Consider the following 21,149-nt stretch of genomic DNA (forward strand, 5'->3'; position numbering starts at 1 on the left):
AAACCACCATGCACAGAGTTAGAAGGTATAGCTCTTGGATTGGATGGTCGGTTTAGTCGCTCAGTCGTGTCCAACTCTTGCGACCCCACGGACTGTAGCCTGCCAGGCTCTTCTGTCCATGGGATTTCCCAGGCAAGAATACTGGAGTGGGTTGCCATTTACTTCTCCAGGGGGACTGGAAGACAGAGGCATCTACAGCCAAAACAAACACCAGGTTGTGGCTAATCAACTGGATGGAAGAGGGAAAGAACTGAAGGTCTTGAGCTCCATGTCTTATTTGACACACAGATAAATCTAACAATTCGGCATTCAAACTCAGAGCTCAGGAAAGATAGAAGCTACAGCAAGGATTTGAAAATAATCAGCACTGAGAGATTTGCTGGTTTGGGAATGAAGCAGATTACCTAAGAATGCAGAGAAAAGAATGTCTCCGACAGATACCTATAGAATACTAAAACTAAATAAACTGTTTTAGAATAACTAAAACAGTACAGGAAGAGGACCATCAGACCCCTGAATTTCACTACACAAAGTGTTAAGTTTTAAAAATTTATATTAAGGGACTTTCCCTGGTGGTCCAGTGGTTAAGAATCTGCCTGCCAATGCAGGGGACACAGGTTCAATCCCTGGTTTGGGAAGATCTCACATGCCACTGAGCAACTAAACCTCTGCACCACAAATACTGACCCTGGGCTCTAGAGCCTGAGAGCCACAACTACTGAGCCTCTGCACTGCAACTACTAAAGCCCACATGCCCAGAGTCTGTGCTCTGCAACAAGAAAAGCCACCGCAATGAGAAGCTCTAGCACCACAGCTAGAGAGCAGCCCTCACTCGCCACAACTAGAGAAAGTGCACCCACAGCAAGGAAAACCCAGCACAACCAAAAATAAGAAAATAAATTATATATATATAAGAAAAATAGAGAGACTAAAAAAGAATGAGGAATGGCCAGAAAGTTATTAGACATACCAGCAGAGCATGATGGAAGCAAAGGGAAGTATTTCAAACTGAACCAAATGGGATGAACATCATCAAATGTTATCTTTGGATGAAAGATAAATGAGAGCTCCTTAGTGTCTACTCCTCAACAAGGATATCACAACACAACACTTTGGCAGGAGCCATTCCTGGGGGTTGGGAAGAGCAATAGTCTCTAAAGAGTGTGGCTGTGAGGGGAAGGAAAATGTCCTACATTGGGAAGCAATGTAGATTGAGAAGGATGTTACAGTTTGTGTTGGATAGGTTCATAGAATGAGAAAGACTTAACGTCTTTAAAATGCTGATGAGAAGGAGAGATTAGAGCTGGGAAAACTGTTATCAGACAGATAAAGGAGTCCATAGCCAAAGTTCTGTAGGAGGGCTGGAATGTGATGAAAAGCAAGGTGGAAAGTAACTAGAGAAAGGTAATCTACTTTCTCCATTTTTATGGTGGAAAGGCTGCCAATGTGGGCTTTTCCTTGACTGTCTTCCCATGCATATAGCTTTTATTGGAATTCAGGCTTCTCACTCTTCTGAAATAGCAGACTTCATCTCCCATCTCTCTTCTCACAATACAAATTTATCTAATAATCTCTTTTCTATGTACTTATGGGTAAGCCAAGCATCATCTTGGTATCCCAGAACATTGTTTTAAGCACAATATCACTAACCATATATGTGTATGTTTGTGTGTGTATGTGTGTGCATATATATATGTATGTGTATGTATGTGTATATATATATATATATATATGTATGTATATACAAAACAATTCATGAATAGACATTTTTCCATTATGATTTATCAGAGGGTATTGAATACCCCTGTCTATACAGTAGAACCTTGTTATTTATCAAGCCTCTTAAAGATATTAAAGGAGGAAGAGGGGGAGGAAAAGGTGGGAGAGAAGGAAATGGGGCAGGGAGTGGAAAGGAAGGGAAGGAGGGAGAGGGGGAGAAGGGGGAAAAGGGGAAGGAGGAGAAGAAGTCATTCTATCAATATATACTTCTCTGTAATCTATCCTCAAGAAATAAAGAAACAGAGAAATGTCTCCACTGTGACTCACCTTGGTGGGCCCATTTCCATTAATCATCACTGGTAATGTTTCATAAAATACATTTTTAGCTCTGGCTTTTCCATTTTCAAATTTCAAAACAACTTCATCTGGATTTTAAAAAAGACAGATTTTAGTCATTTAAAATGTGTATGTATGTGTTCATATACACATATACATGTACACATCTATCTATACATTTTAGTTTATTAAAAATTTCTCATGCATACTATTCCATATGCCACACTTTGAGAAACTTTGCCTGCTTCAAGTCAGCAGATATCCAAAATGAAGGACAAGACTGACACAGACGCAGATTCTAAGCACCTAACTTTCTCCAACCTGGTGCTGGCAAACAGCTAAGACACTGAGAGGTCTTGGTTGAAAGAAGGCATCTTCGCAATACCGTTTCTATCTTTTGAAAGTGATGTAATCCCAAATGAATTAAATTATTGTCTCAATTTATTCATCTGTAAAATGGGATCCTTGCCTGCTTTTCTAGGTTATTATGAAGATAACAACAATATATGTCTAGCAAGTAGAAAACTGCCAGGCAAAAGCTAGGTTTCTACAACTGGCCATCAGTGATAGTACTTCCAGTTCTTGAAAATCAGGCCTAATGCTAATTCCAAGAATACATAAGTCAGCACAAGGAGCTGAAAGTAGGAGCAGAAACTTTTTTGTTGTTTTCAAGCTCCTTTCCTCATATTTCCAGAGCACTCCGAACTAAATGCCTTCCACTCTAAGAATCTTTTTATTTATGAACTGCCTTAAAGAAGTATATCAAATTGCAATATATTTTTAATTTGTGAGGTATTAATGCATTAATGTATCAGTGTACTTTTTTAATGTATCAATTAATTAAATTTAATGTATTCATGTATTTTTATCTAAATACATGTCTACCAGGAAAACATATACAGGCATGCACATACACATATACCACACTCCAGTGTACATGTCTCATTACCAGTTACTTTTAACCTAGGTTAAAATAATTTAATACTGCTGAGTAATTCACAATATTAAAAGCTGATACTGAAAACTGTAATAACAAAGTATAATTAATTTAAAACTATATCTAGAGTCCCCATAAATCAATAAAGTTTAAGTTACCTAAGGGCTGAAATTTATCTTTTTGTACTATTCTTAGGAAATGATTTCAACTGAATGCATTTATATCAAGCTCAGCTTAACTCCAATATTTTGCTTAACAGTTGCAATACCTACATGTCAACCTTAGTCATAGCTCCAAAATGAATATAAAAAATGATAAACAGTTGAAAACACTGGTGTTCATTTGCACACATGAGTAACCCACTATTTAGGAAGCATACCTACAGCTCCATTTAAGGTCTGGAAAATTTTACATTTGTGATCCAATGTGATGTTAATAGCTTCCTAAAAATAAGAATGAAAAAAAAATATTTAAAATGCAAAAGAAACAGCAAACAACACTATCATGTTGATAAAGTTTGCTCTTTGGGGAAATATAAAGATCTGAAACACAAATTATTCCAATAAACTTCTTCAGAAAGACCCATGTTATGTGTTATGTTAAGCTATTGAGGTTGGGTATTATTATTATGCAACCCAACCTCATAATTATTATTATGCAGTATCATCTGTCAGACTGCTAAAACAGGTTTATAAGAAGAAAAGCAAAAGGCAAAGGAGAAAGGGAAAAAGATATACCCAACTGAATGCAGAGTTCCAGATAATAGCAAGGAGAGAGAAGAAAGCCTTCTTAAGTAAACAATGCAAAGAAATAAGAAAACAATACAATAGGAAAGACTAGAGATCTCTTCAAGAAAACTGGAGAAACTAAGGCAACAGTTTATGCAAAGATGGGCACAATAAAGGATAGAAATGTCCAGGACCTAACCAAAGCAGAAGATATTAAGAAGAAGTAGCAAGAATACACAGAGGAACTGCACAAAAAATGTCTTAATGACATGGATAAAAATGATAGTGTAGTCACTCATCTAGAGCCAGACATCCTGGAATGTGAAATCAAGCAGGCCTTAGGAAGCATTACTATAAACAAAGCTAGTGGAGGTGATAGAATCCCAGTTGAGCTATTTAAAATCCTAAAGGATGATTCTGTTAATGTGCTGCACTCAATATGTCTGCATATTTGGAAAACTCAGCAGTGACCACAGGACTAGAAAAGGTCAGTTTTCATTCCAATTCCAAAGACAGTCAATGCCAAAAAATGTTCAAACTACTGGACAGTTGGGCTTATTTCACATGCTAGCAAGGTAATGATCAAAATCCTTCAAGCTAGGATTCAGTTATGTGAACCGAGAACTTCCAGATGTACAAGCTGGATTTAGAAAAGGCAGAGGAACCAGAAATCAAATTGCCAACATCTGTTGGATCAAAGAAAAAACAACGAGATTTCAGAAAAACATCTGCTTCATTGACTACACTAAAGCTTTTGACTGTTTGGATCACAACAAACTGTGAAATATTCTTAAAGAGATGGAATACAAGACCACCTTACCTGTCTCCAAAGAAACCTGTATGCAGGTTAAAAAGCAACAGTTAGAACTGGACATGGAACAACAAACTGGTTCCAAATTGGGAAAGGAGGTCATCAAGGCTGTATATTATCACCCTGCTTATTTAACTTATATGTAGAACACATCATGCAAAACGCCAGGCTAGATGAATCACAAGCTGGAATCAAGATTGCTGGGAGAAATATCAACAACCTCAGACCCGTAGATGATACCAATATAATGACAGAAAGTGAAGAGGAACTAAAGAGCTTCTTGATGAAGGTGAAAGAAGAAAGAGAAAAGGCTGGCTTAAATTTCATCATTTAAAAAACTAAGATCTTGACATTTGGTCCCATCAATTCATGGCAAACAGATAGGGAAAAATTGGAAACAGTGGCAAATTTTATTTTCTTTGGCTCCAAAATCACTGCAGATGGTGACTGCATCCATGAAATTAAGACACTTGCTCCCCGGAAGACAAACTAATCATTAAACATTAATTTACTTTACAACCTTATTCTCAATGGACCAATTTTTCAGCTACATTGCTCTGAAATTATATTCTGAAAATTGTCTTTGTATGCTATTACAGATGCAATGTTTGTGTTCCCTGAAATTTCATATGTTCAAGACCCAAACTTCACTCTCTATCTCTTACCTCTCTCTCCACCATGTGGAAAGAAGCAAGAAGGTGGCTGCCATCTACAAACCAAGAAGAGAGTTCTCCCCAGAATCCAACTATTCTGGCACCCTGATCTCAGACTTCTGGCCTCCAGAACTCTGAGAAAACATTTTCTGTTATTTAAGCCACCCAGTCTATGATATTTTGTTATGGCAAACCAAGCAGACTTAGACACATGCTAACCACATTAAATCTTATGCCTAGAGAAAACATAAATAGGATTTACACAACTAAAAATACTACAGACCCAGCAGTGAGATTTTAGAGGAAGCATCCTAAAGCAAAAGCAATTAAATAACACTCAGAACACTTTCACTGTGGAATTACACTCAGAAAGACAGGCATCAAGCTGCAAGGGCTAGCACTCATGCCAAGAGTAGGTTTCTCCTCTCAAATGAGAGATCATGGCCTCAGGCTGGTTGTGTCAGGCACATAAGAGACAGTAAAAAAAAAAAAAAAAATTAAGAATAAAGTTTCTTAAGAAGTATCTAATGAAAATATTTAGATAGTATTTATCAAAAATACAAAAGCAGACACAGTGCAAACTCACTCTAAAATATACTTTAGGGGGAGGAGCCAAGATGGCAGAGGAATAGGACGGGGAGACCACTTTCCCCCCTACAAATTCATTGAAAGAACATTTGAACACTGAGCAAACTTCACAAAACAACTTCTGACTGCTAGCAGAAGACATCAGGCGCCCACAAAAGCAGCCCATCATCTTCGAAAGGAGGTAGGACAAAATATAAAAGATAAAAGGAGAGACAAAAGAGCTAGGGCCAGAGACCCGTCCTGGGAAGGGAGTCATAATAGAGGAAGTTTCCAAACACCAGGAAACCCTCTCACGGGTGTGTCTGGGGGAAGTTTTCGAATCTCGGAGGGCAACCTAACTGGGAGGAAAAATAAATAAAACCCACAGATTACGTGCCTAAAAGCAACTCCCAGCAGAAAAGTACCCCAGACGCCGGCATCCGCCACCAGCAAGTGGGGGCGGAACGGAGAGGAGCAGGAGGCATTGCTTAGGGTAAGGACTGAGCCCGAATGCCCTGAGGGCAATTGGAGGGAGCTAACTTGAGATAGCCACTTAAACTGTGAGATAGCAAGAGAGAGAGAGAGAAAAAATTATCCGGCCGGAACACACTGCCAGCCATTCACAGAACAAAGAGACTGAACAATTCCAGAGAAGAGCTAGTCAGCTGCGGACCGGCCCATCCCTGCCGGAGGCAGGAGGCAGGAGGGAGAGGAAAGGGGCAAACTCGGCCCCAGATGGCACCCCCTACCAAACTGCAAATAGGCCTCCAGTTTCTAACCAAAGATTTCCTGAGATTCTGGATGGTCGACATCCGCCGGGAGGGTCACGGCTAGAGGCCAGCTCCCAAGAGTAGACACAAGGCGCATGCACCCGACTGTCACGCTCTGAAACTGAGGCTGGAACCGCAGAGGGGAGAAGGCGCACCACACCCGGGGAGAGTGCGCCCGTCAAGCTCCTGGAGGCCTGAGCTGCTCGGGTGGGGAAGGCACAAAACGCAGGCCCAACCGAGTCCACGCTTTTGTGGAGTACCCGAAAACTGGAACCGCACGCAACACAGGGCCCGCTCCATATAGAGCAGCAGGGACACTGAGCAGTGTAGACAGGGAGAACACACATCTGTGAGCGGGGGCAAACCCAGTGTGGCCAGAACACTGCGAGTGCTCCCCACACAGGCCAGCGATATCTGTCTGCAGCGCCCCTCCCTCCCCGCAGCGCAACTGAACAAGCGAACCTAAACAAGAGACCACCTCCGCCCGCCTGTGTTGGGGTTGAAATTAGACACTGAAGAGACTGGCAAACAGAAGCCAAATAAACAAAGGGAACTGCTTCAGAAGGGACCACTGCAACAGATTAAAATCCCTGTAGAGAACACCAACTACACCGGAAGGGGCCTACAGATATCAAGAAGCGAAAGCTGGAATGAGGAGCTATCTGAAACCGAACCAAACCCACACTGACCGCAACAGCTCCAGAGAAATTCCTAGATATATTTTTACTTTTTTTCTTTTTAATTAAATTTTTTTTTCTATTCTTTTCTTTTATTATTTTTTCTCTTTTATTTTCTTTTAAAATTCCCTATTACTCTTCCATTACTCCTTAACTTTCATTTCCATTTTCATATATATTTACTATTTTTTTAATTAGGAAAAAAAATTTTTTTCTAGTTTTATTTTTTTTTCTCTTATTTTCTTTTAAAGTCCTCTATTACTCCAATATTACTCCTTAATTTTCATTTTCATTTCACTATGACCTTGCAAAAAAAAAAGGAGAAGCCATATTTTTAAACCGAACTTCATATATATTTCTAAAATTTTTTCTGTTTTTGTTTTTGTGTTTAATGTTGTATTTTTAAGAGTCTAACCTCTACCCTCGATTTTTAATCTTTGTTTTTCAGTATTTGATATCAATTTTGGACATTTAAGAATCCAATATTCAGTTGCCATTTCTATTCAGGAGTGTGTTGATTGCTCTCTCCAAATCTTGACTTTCCGTTTTCTACCTCAGAACACCTCTATTTCCTCCCTCCCCCTTCTCTTCCCAATCCAATTCTGTGAATCTCTGTGGGTGTCTGGGCTACAGGGAACACTTCGGGAACAGAGAACTATGTAGATCTGTCTCTCTCCCCTTGAGTCCCCGTTTTTCTCCTCCTGCTCATCTCTATCTCCCTCCTCCCTCTCTTCTTCTTCATGTAACTCTGTGAACCTCTCTGGGTGTCCCTCATGGGGAAGAATCTTTTCACCATTAACCTAGAAGTTTTATTATCAGTGCTGTATAGTTGGAGAAGTCTTGAGACTACTGGAAGAATAAAACTGAAATCCAGAGGCAGGAGACTTAAGCCCAAAACCTGAGAACACCAGAAAACTCCCGACTACATGGAATATAAGTAATAAGAGACCATCCAAAAGCCTCCATACCTACACTGAAACCAACCACCAACCAAGAGCCAGTTAGTTCCAGAGCAAGACATACCATGCAAATTCTCCAGCAACACAAGAACATAGCCCTGAATGTCAACATACAGGCTGCCCAAGGTCACACCTAACACATAGACCCATCTCAAAACTCATTACTGGACACTCCATTGCACACCAGAGAGAAAAAATCCAGTTCCACACACCAGAACACCAATGCAAGCTTCCCTAACCAGGAAACCTTGACAAGCCAATCGTCCAACCCTACCCACTGGAAGAAACCTCCACAATAAAAAGGAACCACAGACTACCAGAATGCAGAAAGGCCACCCCAAACACAGCAATCTAAACAAGATGAAAAGGCAGAGAAATACACAACAGGTAAAGGAACATGAAAAATGCCCACCAAGTCAAACAAAAGAGGAGGAGATAGGGAATCTACCTGAAAAAGAATTTAATGATAATAAAAATGATCCAAAATCTTGAAAACAAAATGGAGTTACAGATAAATCGCCTGGAGACAAAGATTGAGAAGATGCAAGAAATGTTTGATAAGGACCTAGAAGAAATAAAAAACAGTCAATTAAAAATGAATAATGCAATAAATGAGATCAAAAACATTCTGGAGGGAACCAACAGTAGAATAACAGAGGCAGAAGACAGGATAAGTGAGGTAGAAGATAAAATGGTGGAAATAAATGAAGCAGAGAGGAAAAAAGGAAAAAGAATTAAAAGAAATGAGGACAACCTCAGGGACCTCTGGGACAATGTGAAACGCCCCAACATTCGAATCATAGGAGTCCCAGAAGAAAGAGACAAAAAGAAAGGCTATGAGAAAATACTCGAGGAGATAATAGCTGAAAACTTCCCTAGAAAGGGGAAGGAAATAGTTACACAGATCCAAGAAACCCAGAGAGTCCCAAACAGGATAAACCCAAGGTGAAACACCCCAAGACACATATTAATCAAATTAACAAAGATCAAACACAAGGAACAAATATTAAAAGCATCAAGGGAAAAACAACAAATAACACACAAAGGGATCCCCATAAGGAAAACAGCTGATCTATCAATAGAAACCCTTCAGGGCAGGAGGGAAAGGCAGGACATTCTTCAAGTAATGAAAGAGAATAACCTACAACCCAGATTACTGTACCCAGCAAGGATCTCATTCAGATATGAAGGAGAATTCAAAAGCTTTACAGACAAGCAAAAGCTGAGAGAATTCAGCACCACCAAACCAGCTCTTCAACAAATGCTAAAGGATCTTCTCTAGACAGGAAACACAGAAAGGTCGTATAAACGTGAACCCAAAACAACAAAGTAAATGGCAATGGGACCATACCTATCAATAATTACCTTAAATGTAAATAGGTTGAATGCCCCAACCAAAAGACAAAGACTGGATGAATGGATACAAAAACAAGACTTCTATATATGCTGTCTACAAGAGACCCACCTCAAAACAAGGGACACATGCAGACTAAAAGTGAAGGGCTGGAAAAAAATATTTGATGCAAATGGAGACCAAAAGAAAGCAGGAATCACAATACTCATATCAGATAAAATAGACTTTAAAATAAAGGCCATGAAAAGAGACAAAGAAGGACACTACATAATGATCAAAGGATCAATTCAAGAAGAAGATATAATAATTATAAATATATATGCACCCAACATAGGAGCACCACAATATGTAAGGCAAATGCTAATGAGTATGAAAGGGGAAATTAACAATAACACAATAATAGTGGGAGAATTTAATACCCCACTCACACCTATGGATAGGTCAACGAAACAGAAAATTAAAAAAGAAACACAAACTTTAAATGACACAATGGACCAGCTAGACCTAATTGATATCTATAGGACACTTCACCCCAAAACAATCAACTTCACCTTTTTCTCAAGTACACACGGAACCTTCTCCAGAATAGATCACATCCTGGGCCATAAATCTAGCCTTGGTAAATTCAAAAAAACTGAAATCATTCCAGTCATCTTTTCTGACCACAATGCAGTAAGATTAGATCTCAATTGCCAGGAAAAAAATTATTAAAAATAAAAACATATGGAGGCTAAATAACATGCTTCTGAATAAACAACAAATCATAGAAGAAATCAAAAAAGAAATCAAAATATGCATAGAAACGAATGAAAATGAAAACAAAACAACCCAAAACCTATGGGACACTGTAAAAGCAGTGCTAAGGGGAAGGTTCATAGAATTACAGGCTTACCTCAAGAAACAAGAAAAAAGGCAAATAAATAACCGAACTCTACACCTAAAGCAACTAGAGAAGGAAGAAATGAAGAACCTCAGGGTTAGAAGAAGGAAAGAAATTTTAAAAATTAGGGCAGAAACAAATGCAAAAGAAACAAAAGAGACCATAGCAAAAACCAACAAAGCTAAAAGCTGGTTTTTTGAAAAGATAAACAAAATTGACAAACCGTTAGCGAGACTCATTAAGAAACAAAGGGAGAAGAACCAAATAAACAAAATTAGAAGTGAAAATGGAGATATCACAACAGACAACACTGAAATACAAAGGATCATAAGAGACTACTACCAGTAGCTCTATGCCAATAAAATGGACAACTTGGAAGAAATGGACAAATTCTTAGAAAAGTATAACTTTCCAAAACTGAACCAGAAAGAAATAGAAGATCTTAACAGACCCATCATAAGCAAGGAAATCAAAACTGTAATCAGAAATCTTCCAGCAAGCAAAAGCCCAGGACCAGATGGCTTCAGAGCTGAATTCTACCAAAAATTTAGAGAAGAGCTAACACCTATCTTACTCAAACTCTTCCAGAAAATTGCTGAAGAAGGTAAACTTTCAAACTCATTCTATGAGGCCACCATCACCCTAATTCCAAAACCAGACAAAGATGCCACAAAAAAAGAAAAGTACAGGCCAATATCACTGATGAACATAGATGCAAAAATCCTTAACACAATTCTAGCAAACAGAATCCAACAACATATTAAAAAAATCATACATCATGACCAAGTGGACTTTATCCCAGTAATGCAAGGATTCTTTAATATCCGCATATCAATCAATGTAATACACCATATTAACAAATTGAAAGATAAAAACCATATGATTATCTCAATAGATGCAGAAAAAGACTTTGACAAAATTCAATACCCGTTTATGATTAAACTCTCCAGAAAGCAGGAATAGAAGGAACATACCTCAACATAATAAAAGCTATATATGACAAACCCACTGCAAGCATTACCCTCAATGGTGAAAAATTGAAAGCACTTCCCCTGAAATCAGGAACAAGACAAGGGTGCCCACTCTCACCACTACTATTCAACATAGTGTTGGAAGTTTTGGCCACCGCAATCAGAGCAGAAAAAGAAGTAAAAGGAATCCAGAAAAGTACAGGCCAATATCACTGATGAACAGTGAAAAGAAGAAGTGAAACTCTTGCTGTTTGTAGATGACATGATCCTCTACATAGAAAAACCTAAAGACTCTACCAGAAAATGACTAGAGCTAATCGACGAACATAGTAAAATTGCAGGATATAAAATTAACACACAGAAATCCCTTGCATTCCTATACACTAACAATGAGAAAACAGAAAGAGAAATTAAGGAAACAATACCATTCACCATTGCAACAAAAAGAATAAAATACTTAGGAGTATATCTACCTAAAGAAACAAAAGACCTATACATAGAAAACTATAAAACACTGATGAAAGAAATCAAAGAGGACACACACAGATGGAGAAATATACCGTGTTCATGGATTGGAAGAATCAATATTGTCAAAATGGCTATACTACAAAAGGCAATCTATAGATTCAATGCAATCTCTATCAAGCTACCAACAGTATTTTTCACAGAACTAGAACAAATAATTTCACAATTTGTATGGAAATACAAAAAACCTCGAATAGCCAAAGCAATCTTGAGAAAGAAGAATGGAACTGGAGGAATCAACCTGCCTCACTTCAGACTCTACTACAAAGCCACAGTCATCAAGACAGTATGGTACTGGCACAAAGACAGAAATATAGATCAATGGAACAGAATAGAAAGCCCAGAGATAAATCCAAGAGCCTATAGACACCTTATCTTCGACAAAGGAGGCAAGAATATATGATGGAAAAAAGAGAACCTCTTTAACAAGTGGTGCTGGGAAACCTGGTCAACCACTTGCAAAAGAATGAAACTAGAACACCTTCTAACATCATTCACAAAAATAAACTCAAAATGGATTAAAGATCTAAATGTAAGACCAGAAACTATAAAACTCCTAGAGAAGAACATAGGAAAAACACTCTCCGACATAAATCACAGCAGGATCCTCTCTGGCCCACCTGCCAGAATATTGGAAATAAAAGCAAAAATAAACAAATGGGACCTAATGAAACTTAAAAGCTTTTGCACAACAAAGGAAACTCTAAGCAAGGTGAAAAGACAGCCCTCAGAATGGGAGAAAATAATAGCAAACGAAGCAACAGACAAAGGATTAATCTCAAAAATAGACAAGCAACTCCTGCAGCTCAATTTCAGAAAAATAAATGACCCAATCAAAAGATGGGCCAAAGAACTCAACAGACATTTCTCCAAAGAAGACGTACACATGGCTAACAAACACATGAAAAGATGCTCCACATCACTCATTATCAGAGAAATGCAAATCAAAACCACAATGAGGTACCATTACACACCAGTCAGGATGGCTGCTATTCAAAAGTCTACAAGCAATAAATGCTGGAGAGGGTGTGGAGAAAAGGGAACCCTCTTACACTGTTGGTGGGAATGCAAACTAGTACAGCCACTATGGAGAACAGTGTGGAGATTCCTTAAAAAACTGGAATTAGAACTGCCATATGGCCCAGCAATCCCACTCCTGGGCATACACACTGAGGAAACCAGATCTGAAAGAGACATGTGCATCCCAATGTTCATTGCAGCACTGTTTATAATAACCAGGACATGGAAGCAACCTAGATGCCCATCAGCAGATGAATGGATAAGGAAGCTGTTGTACATATACATCATGGAATATTACTCAGCCATTAAAAAGAATGCATTTGAATCAGTTCTAATGAAATGGATGAAACTGGAGCCCATTATACAGAGTGAAGTAAGCCAGAAAGACAAAGAACAATACAGTATACTAACACATATATATGGAATTTAGAAAGATGGTAACAATAACCGTATATGCAAAACAGAAAAAGAGACACAGATGTACAGAACAGACTTTTGAACTCTGTGGGAGAAGGTGAGGGTGGGATGTTTTTGAGAGAATAGCATCGAACCATGTATATTATCTAGGCTGAAACAGATCACCAGCCCAGGTTGGATGCATGAGACAAGTGCTCAGGCCTGGTGCACTGGGAAGACCCAGAGGAATCGGGTGGAGAGGGAGGTGGGAGGGGGGATCGGGATGGGGAATACATGTAAATCCATGGCTGATTCATGTCAATGTATGACAAAAACCACTACAATAGTGTAATGTAATTAGCCTCCAACTAATAAAAATAAATGGAAAAAAAATAAAATATACTTAAAAAAAAAAAAATACAAACACTTGTTTCCTAATGACAGTACCCTGAAACACACTATTGAATAAATTTTAGAACTGTATTGATTATACAAAATAAACTTATGGAACATTAACTTATAGGTAATTATACTGAAAATACTATCAAATTAAAGAACTTTGTTTTTACTTTTCTCCAAAGTTCCATTTAAATCAATCTCAGGAATATTGTCCTTAGGGTTTAAGGCAAGGCCCTCTTGTTCCCAACATTCTTCCCCTTAATAAGAGAATTCAGATTTTTAGTAGAACACATGTGCTTGAAATAAAGAAAAAAACTCCTCTGCATTTTGTGATATGGTGTGGTGTGTGGTTTAGTCTCTAAGTCATGTCCGACACTGGTGACCCCATGGACTGTAGCCCACTAGGCTCCTCTATCCATGGGATTTCCCAGGCAAGAATAGTGGAGTGGGTTGCCATTTCTTTCTCCAGGGATCTTCCTGACTCAGGGATCTAACCTCGGTTTCCTGCACTGCAGGCAGATTCTTTACTGACTGAACCACCAGGGAAACCCTTTCCAAATTATGGGTAGCCAAACAAATATGTTCTAATCAAAGAAAAATATAAGAAAGTATTCTGTGAGACTTCCTGATAGGCTCCTTAGAGTTGACACCATTGAGACGGCCCCTTATGTATTATTCTGCCTGTAAAATTGCCCAGAATATGGATCAGTGACTGGAGTGCCAGTAGCCACTTGAACCCAGATATTATGTTGAAAGTGAGAGCTATTACCTACCCTCTTCAGTGGATCAATGTAAATTTTAGTGTAAAATAACTGATCATCATCATTATCCTGGAGATTCCACTGTTGAACTATACGGTTGATATAAGGAGCATAACCAATAAATCCTGCAATAGAAAAGAGAGTGAATAGAGGATTTAGAATTCAAAGACCAAAACTCATGTCTGTGTTAATTTCATAGACCAGTTGCATAGATTTGTAAAGCTATTAGTCCTAATCCATAGTTTAGAATTTCACAGCTCACCATGAGAGAAATATGAGTTATTGAGTGTCCTTTGTTTCATATATAAATTCAAACAGAAAAAGCTTTTACTACCAAGTGCAAATAAAAGACTCTCTTTGAATAAACACATTCCCCAAATTAATTTTTTAATTTATTTATTTTTAATTAAAGGACAACTGCTTTACAATATTGCATTGGTTTCTGCCATACATCAACATGAATCAGCCATAGGTACACATATGTCCCTTCCCTCTTGAACTTCCCTCCCACCTCCCGCTCCATCCAACCCCTCTAGGTTGTCACAGAGCCACAGTTTGAGTTCCCTGAGTGATACAGCAAATTCTCACTAGCTATCTATTTTACATATGGCAGTGTATATGTTTCCATGCTACTACAACCCATCCATTCAACCCATCTCCCCAAATTAATTGATATAAGAGAGGGAACTAATATTTTCAAACACATGTCAGGGAAAAAAAAAGTTACTAGGAAAAAGTCAAAATCAGAAGAATTTTCTTTCTTCTGAAATGCTGTTCTTAGATCCTGTGTAAAAGATTCACTGTTTCTGGGGGAAAAAAAAAATCTCTACTACAGTGGTTTTGATGTCAGTGCCAGAGATGTTAACGCAATCAAAAGAATGTTGGATTTGTCACTGACTGCAAACATCCCAAAGAAATTTTATATCTAGGACATTTTGGGAATTTTTCCTTCACTGAGCTAGTCATTACTATGTCTGCTAAACCATTTTCTGGCTAGGTTTTGTCATGGTCTGGAAAAAGGAAGTCTAAAATTGGATTTTTTACCTTGGCCTTAGAGCACAAGCATTAAATATGCCAACAACAGTTGTCTATAAAAGACACAGACAGCAGGATCATTTTTCCCGTGTTTGAGTCTCCCTCTGAATCTCAGAAATGCAGCCAAGCTGCTATGTTTCACTGATATACAATACTTTTTAACAAGGAGCAATTTCACTCCTGAGAATTGAAAAGAAATCTAACTTATTATCCTCAAAATTAAAATGTTCTCATAGTAATAAAAGAATTAAAAGAAATAGGCAGGAATATTAACTAGAGAAAACAAGACAAAACGAAAACATGACTAAATAAATCACTCGTGGCTCATTTTTTCCTCATTTTTGCCAAATTAGAAAAATCCTAAAACACTGAAAAATATATATTTTTTAACTCTTAAAACAAATCTGTGATTAAAAAAACATGTCTAAGCAGCAACATATGACATTTTCCAATGGTTTATATTACTGTTTTTCAAAAATTATGTTTCCTTATCCTTTTTATAAATTACAAATGTCCTTAAAAATGAGAAGGAACTACTTTTATTTTCATAGCATGTGATATGTAGTTTATGGTTTACATTTTTCTATTAAACTGCCATATTATTTCAGAAGAGTAAAGTTTCTAATATTCCACCATTTTCCTCATAAGGAAACATGTTTACTCTCCATGATGATTTTTTTAACTAAATGAGGTGCACACAAACAAAATTCATATCTCTTAAATAACTCTATATATCATTCATAAATTTACATAAACTTTATTGAACATACTTAGATTTTCTAGCATTTCTTTAATTATTCTGACTACAGAAAGAATAAGGATGATGTTTTGATATCCCTGTCTGATCACTTCTGGGCTTCCCTGGTAGTTCAGATGGTAAAGAATTTGCCTGCAAGGCAGGACCCCTGAGTCAGGAAGATCCCCTGGAGCCGGTAATGGAAACCCACTCCAGTATTCTTGCCTGGGGAATCCCATGGTCAGAGAGGCCTGCGGGCCGCTGTCCACGGGGGTCACACAGAGTCGGACACGACTGAAGCGACTTGGCATGCATGCATGCATTGGAGAAGGAAATGGCAACCCACTCCGGTATCCTTGCCTGGAGAATCCCACGGACAGGGGAGCCTGGTGGGCTGTCGTCTATAAGGTCGTACGGGGTCCGGCACGACGGAAGCGACTTAGCAGCAGCAGCAGCAGCAGAACATGATCACTTTCTAACTTATAAACACATTCTCCTTAATGAAACTTGCTCTCAAAGGCACTCGCTAGTTTTGCTGTTTCCAAAGTACTGAGCCTCTGTTTGAAATTTAGATTTTCGAGTAAATATTTCACTATCTAGATTTTACATATATTATGTTTCACTAAGCATGTCATTTTTAGAAAACTAATAAATACAAAGTGAAACTCATCCCAGAATTCCAGAGCTAGGTGGCTTTTAATCTATCTAGGACTTAGGGTAAAAGATAAGCCATGTGTCACTGAGGGTCTGACAGTTGGGAGCAAATGGAGCTCTCATTCTCATTTACAATTGCCCAGACAGAGAAGTCAAAAGCAGGCAGCCATCTTTACTGTAAATCTAAGAGGACAGTGTGAACAATATGAGAAACCCTAGGTTCTGACTTGAATGTTGAAGTAAAACCCAAAGATGGTAGATAAGTTAGGAGAAAAAGAAAATGGTTAGGAGACCCCCAAAACCTTGAACAAAAAATGTACTGAAGAGAAAAAAAGTGAGCTGAAACTTGGCAGTACACACTAAGATTTAAGGTTTCAGAAGAGCAAATTTATATGGGCTGACAGAGTTCCAAAGAATCACCATGGAAATGGGTTTCTAAAAGAAAATGCAGGTGAGTAGAACTGTAACTAAGTTACTTGTCAAAAGTTTCATATACAAAAGTAACTGAGTGAAGTCTAGAACCCAGATCTACTATCTCAGACAGCACTTATTTGAACTGGCCTGAATACAATCGGTTATTTTATGTAATTTACAATTAAATCTGTTTTCCCAGTGTGGCTTGCAATTTCCACCCAACATTGTTTCTCTGACAAGTTACCTGTCCTATATCCACATTTTCTGGCCATATTTTTATATTAATCTCAGTCTAAAGAAATAAAATAATGTCTAAAGTCAAACTTCATTTTATTTTTTGATTGGGAGGGGGAAACTTGATCATTTATTTCTTAATTCATAGTGGTATAGCTAAGGCAGGACTTTAAGTTCACCTAGGCACTCAATGTTGAATCTTTTTGACTAGGGATTTCAAGACAAATCATTTACTCTGATATATTTAAAATAAGAAAATAAAAGTGAAAGAAAGCCAAAATGCTAGTCGCTCAGTTGTGTCTGACTCTTTGCAACCCCATGGACTATAGCCCACCAGGCTCTTCTGTCCATGCAATTCTCCAGGCAAGAATACTGGAGTGGGTTGCCATGCCCTTCTCCAGGGGATCTTCCTGACCCAGGGATCAAACCTGTATCTCCTGCATTGGCAGGCAGATTCTCTACCATCTGAGTCACCAGGCCGTTTGTTTAAAATATAGATAAAGTTAATGCCTATTTGTTAAAGCTACTCAAGTGTAGCTTGCACTCTTTCCTAAGTAAGGGAATTTACTAAGCCTGTTAACCTAGAGCCAGAAAATTCTTAATGAAATTATAGTCAGAAGACCAGAATCCCTGTAGTTTTTCCTTTAATAAGTGAATGCCTATTGGAGAAGTCACTTAAATTAGGGAAACATGGTTTTCTCACTTATAATGTAGAAATAATAACATTTACACATAAATAACATTTACACTAGTAATAACCCATTACTAGTGTTTTTAGGAGCATCATATAATACATGAGAAAATGTTTTGTCAACTATAAAATGCACTGTGAATTTAAACAGATATAATTTTTCCATAGTAATAAGAAGATAATGGTTATTTAAAACATATCTAGTTATATTTTTTTTAAAGGTGGTCTCATCAATATTTTAATCTATGACTCGCATTATACTTTTCTTCCAGTATCTTACTCACCTCCTGAATTCAGGTAGCGTTTCCCAATGTGCACAATGGGATACTTGTCTGCTAGTCTTTTATCTGGCCACAGAATTCCATCAGCTGCAAAGACCACTTTGTGGTTTGACTTTTGAAACTTTTTTAGAACTTCTTCTGGACCACCAGCAAATATAACATTAAAGCTGTTCGATGAGAGGGGAGAAAAAGAAATTTTAAAATACAGTTGTCGAAATTTAGAGATATAAACCAAGAGATTATTATTTTCTAATAAAAATGAGAATTTAGAATCCAACATCAAATTAATTCCAACTATTTGCAGAGTAAACCAAACAAGTTTCCCTCAACTGAAATTATATGGAATGTATTATTAGTGTTTAAGTTACATTGGCAATGAAGTCCAAATAAAAGACAGCTTTTTTAGTATTAGTCTTAATTTTTTCAATAAATCATTTACTCTCCAAAATCAAAATTCCAAAAGTGTTGAAAAGTTTAAAATCAATAACTTGTATGACATAGTAGATGTGCTATTACTGACAGAGGCTGCCATTGTAACTGCCTAATATTTCTTTTTAATTTGTACTCATCTATATAATAATTTTTGCAGATTTCATTACCTTTGACAAAATGTTTCTACCTACCAAGTGTCATCAGTATAAATTTAAATTTGAATAACTATTTAGCCTGAAGTCCTAAAATAAATGCATACAGACATGTATCTTTTTAAAGCCCAATATATTTTAAAATGTTAAAAATTAAATTTATAGTTTCATTGATTCTTCTGAAGACTGTATTACCCACAGTTCATCCATAGAATCACAATGACTTATAATATGAAACGCAACACACACTGCCTGTTTCCTCTCTGCAATAAGTTCTCTATTTTTGCTACAACCACAAATTCTTCTGCATCTTTTTTAACATTAGATTACCTCAAAACCAAAGATGATAATTTCATGACCTGACATCCCAGGTGGCAAGCAAGAAGAGTAAACAAATGCTCTTTAATTCAGCACCAGGCCTTCCTAATAGCCAGTAGTTCAAATGCACTTCTGTGATACCTGGAGTGGTGCAGAGGCAGGAAGGGGATACCAGCAAGGAAGGACTGGGGAAGTTGTTGGGGTTTTTTTTTTTTTTTTTTGGCTACATGCTGCATGCAGGATCTTAGTTCCCCCACCAGGGACCAAACCCATGCCCACTGCAGTGGAAGTGCACAGTCTTAACCACTGGACCACTAAGGAAGCCCCTGCTATGATATTTGAACTGGGGAGTAAGGAGGCTGTTCCTCACACTTTGCCAGACTTGCTCTTGAGGAGTTTGTTAATATGCTAAGATAGTAGTATGTGTATCAGGCAACATTTATTAACTTTCTGTACATGAATTTGGGCTTCCCCCCATGGCTCAGCTGGTAAAGAATCTGTCTGCCAATGCAGGCGATGCAGGAAACATGGGTTCAATCTCTGGGTCAGGAAGATTCCCTGAAGAAGGAAATGGCAATCCACTCATGTTCTTGCCTGGAAAATTCCATGGACAGAAGAGCCTAGCTGGCTACAGTCCATGAGGTCGCAAAGAGTTGGACATGACTGAACACACATGCCTATACATGATTTATTTCATCAAAATAAAACACCTCATATGAGATATGCTTCTCATATCTATAGAAGCAAAAATCCAATGAAACTTTAAAAAATTACTTTAGCAAGAACACATGTGTGGAAGAGATGCTGACTCCCATCTACACTCCTGTGCCTTTATTTTAATAATGGAATCCCCATATGTTAATTGGGCACATGGCTAAAGACTACTCTGAAGCCTGACCATTACACATGACCAAGTCTGTCCAGTGGAATGTGAGTGGAACTGGTGTGTTCATACAACCTCCAAGTCCTGGGCTTTAAAAAGGAAGCTGCCTACCCTCTGTTCCTCTTTCCCTTTCATGGTGAACCAGGCTTTACAAATAAAAATTACTTGACATACTCGCTCCCACCAGATAGTCTACTTCTGAATCTTTTTTTTTTTTAAAAGAAGATTGAAATGTTGCTAATATGAAACTAAATTTAACAATTATGCCTAGGCAATTTTTAAAACTTAGTAAAAGTAAAGTTGAATTCAGAGAGCTACACCATTTTTTTTTCATTCTAAATTGTCCTAGAGAATTTAAATTTTATCATTGCTTTTTATGTTACAAAAAAACTTCAAAATTAAAACATATCTATCTATATATATACACACACAAACATATTTGACATACAATTTTTTCTTTCTTTTAGGATCAATGGGTAGAAAAATTTTAATACTGTTAATAATATAATCATAAAGTGATTCATTTCACACAATCTGAAGTCTAACAGATGGGTTTCTAATTCTAATTCCAGCTCTATCACTTGCTATCTGAGTAACCAGAGGAAAGTTAGTAACAAACTCTTTATGCTTCTGTTGCTTTAAGCATAAAATGATGGGGAAAGTAGTGCTTATATCTCATCAAGCTATTGTTACAAAAATTAAAAATTAACACCACAATAATCTTTCAAAAAAGTTAACAAAATTAACATTTTTGTTACTATAGGAAAGGAACCTGAAGAAATGAGAGGTAGGACAAAAACTTACTTTTAAATTTACACAAGCCTGTACTTTTAAATAATTTTATTTTCAGCCAAAT

The 21,149-nt window shown here is 37.5% G+C and overlaps 1 protein-coding gene across 1 annotated transcript in view; it reads right to left on the minus strand.

Moving 5' to 3' along the window:
* PLOD2 (procollagen-lysine,2-oxoglutarate 5-dioxygenase 2) overlaps window positions 1-21,149 on the minus strand; it is a 117,839-nt gene that overhangs the window by 34,273 nt on the left and 62,417 nt on the right. Inside the window, exons 4-7 of the mRNA XM_061167810.1 lie at window positions 18,512-18,675; window positions 14,476-14,588; window positions 3,372-3,435; window positions 2,047-2,144 (exon numbers count right to left, since the gene is read on the minus strand). Coding sequence (XP_061023793.1) covers window positions 2,047-2,144; window positions 3,372-3,435; window positions 14,476-14,588; window positions 18,512-18,675 — 439 coding nt within the window. The remainder of the gene's footprint in view (window positions 1-2,046; window positions 2,145-3,371; window positions 3,436-14,475; window positions 14,589-18,511; window positions 18,676-21,149) is intronic.

This window comes from Dama dama, chromosome 19 (assembly GCF_033118175.1).
Source record: "Dama dama isolate Ldn47 chromosome 19, ASM3311817v1, whole genome shotgun sequence".
NCBI lineage: Eukaryota > Metazoa > Chordata > Mammalia > Artiodactyla > Cervidae > Dama > Dama dama.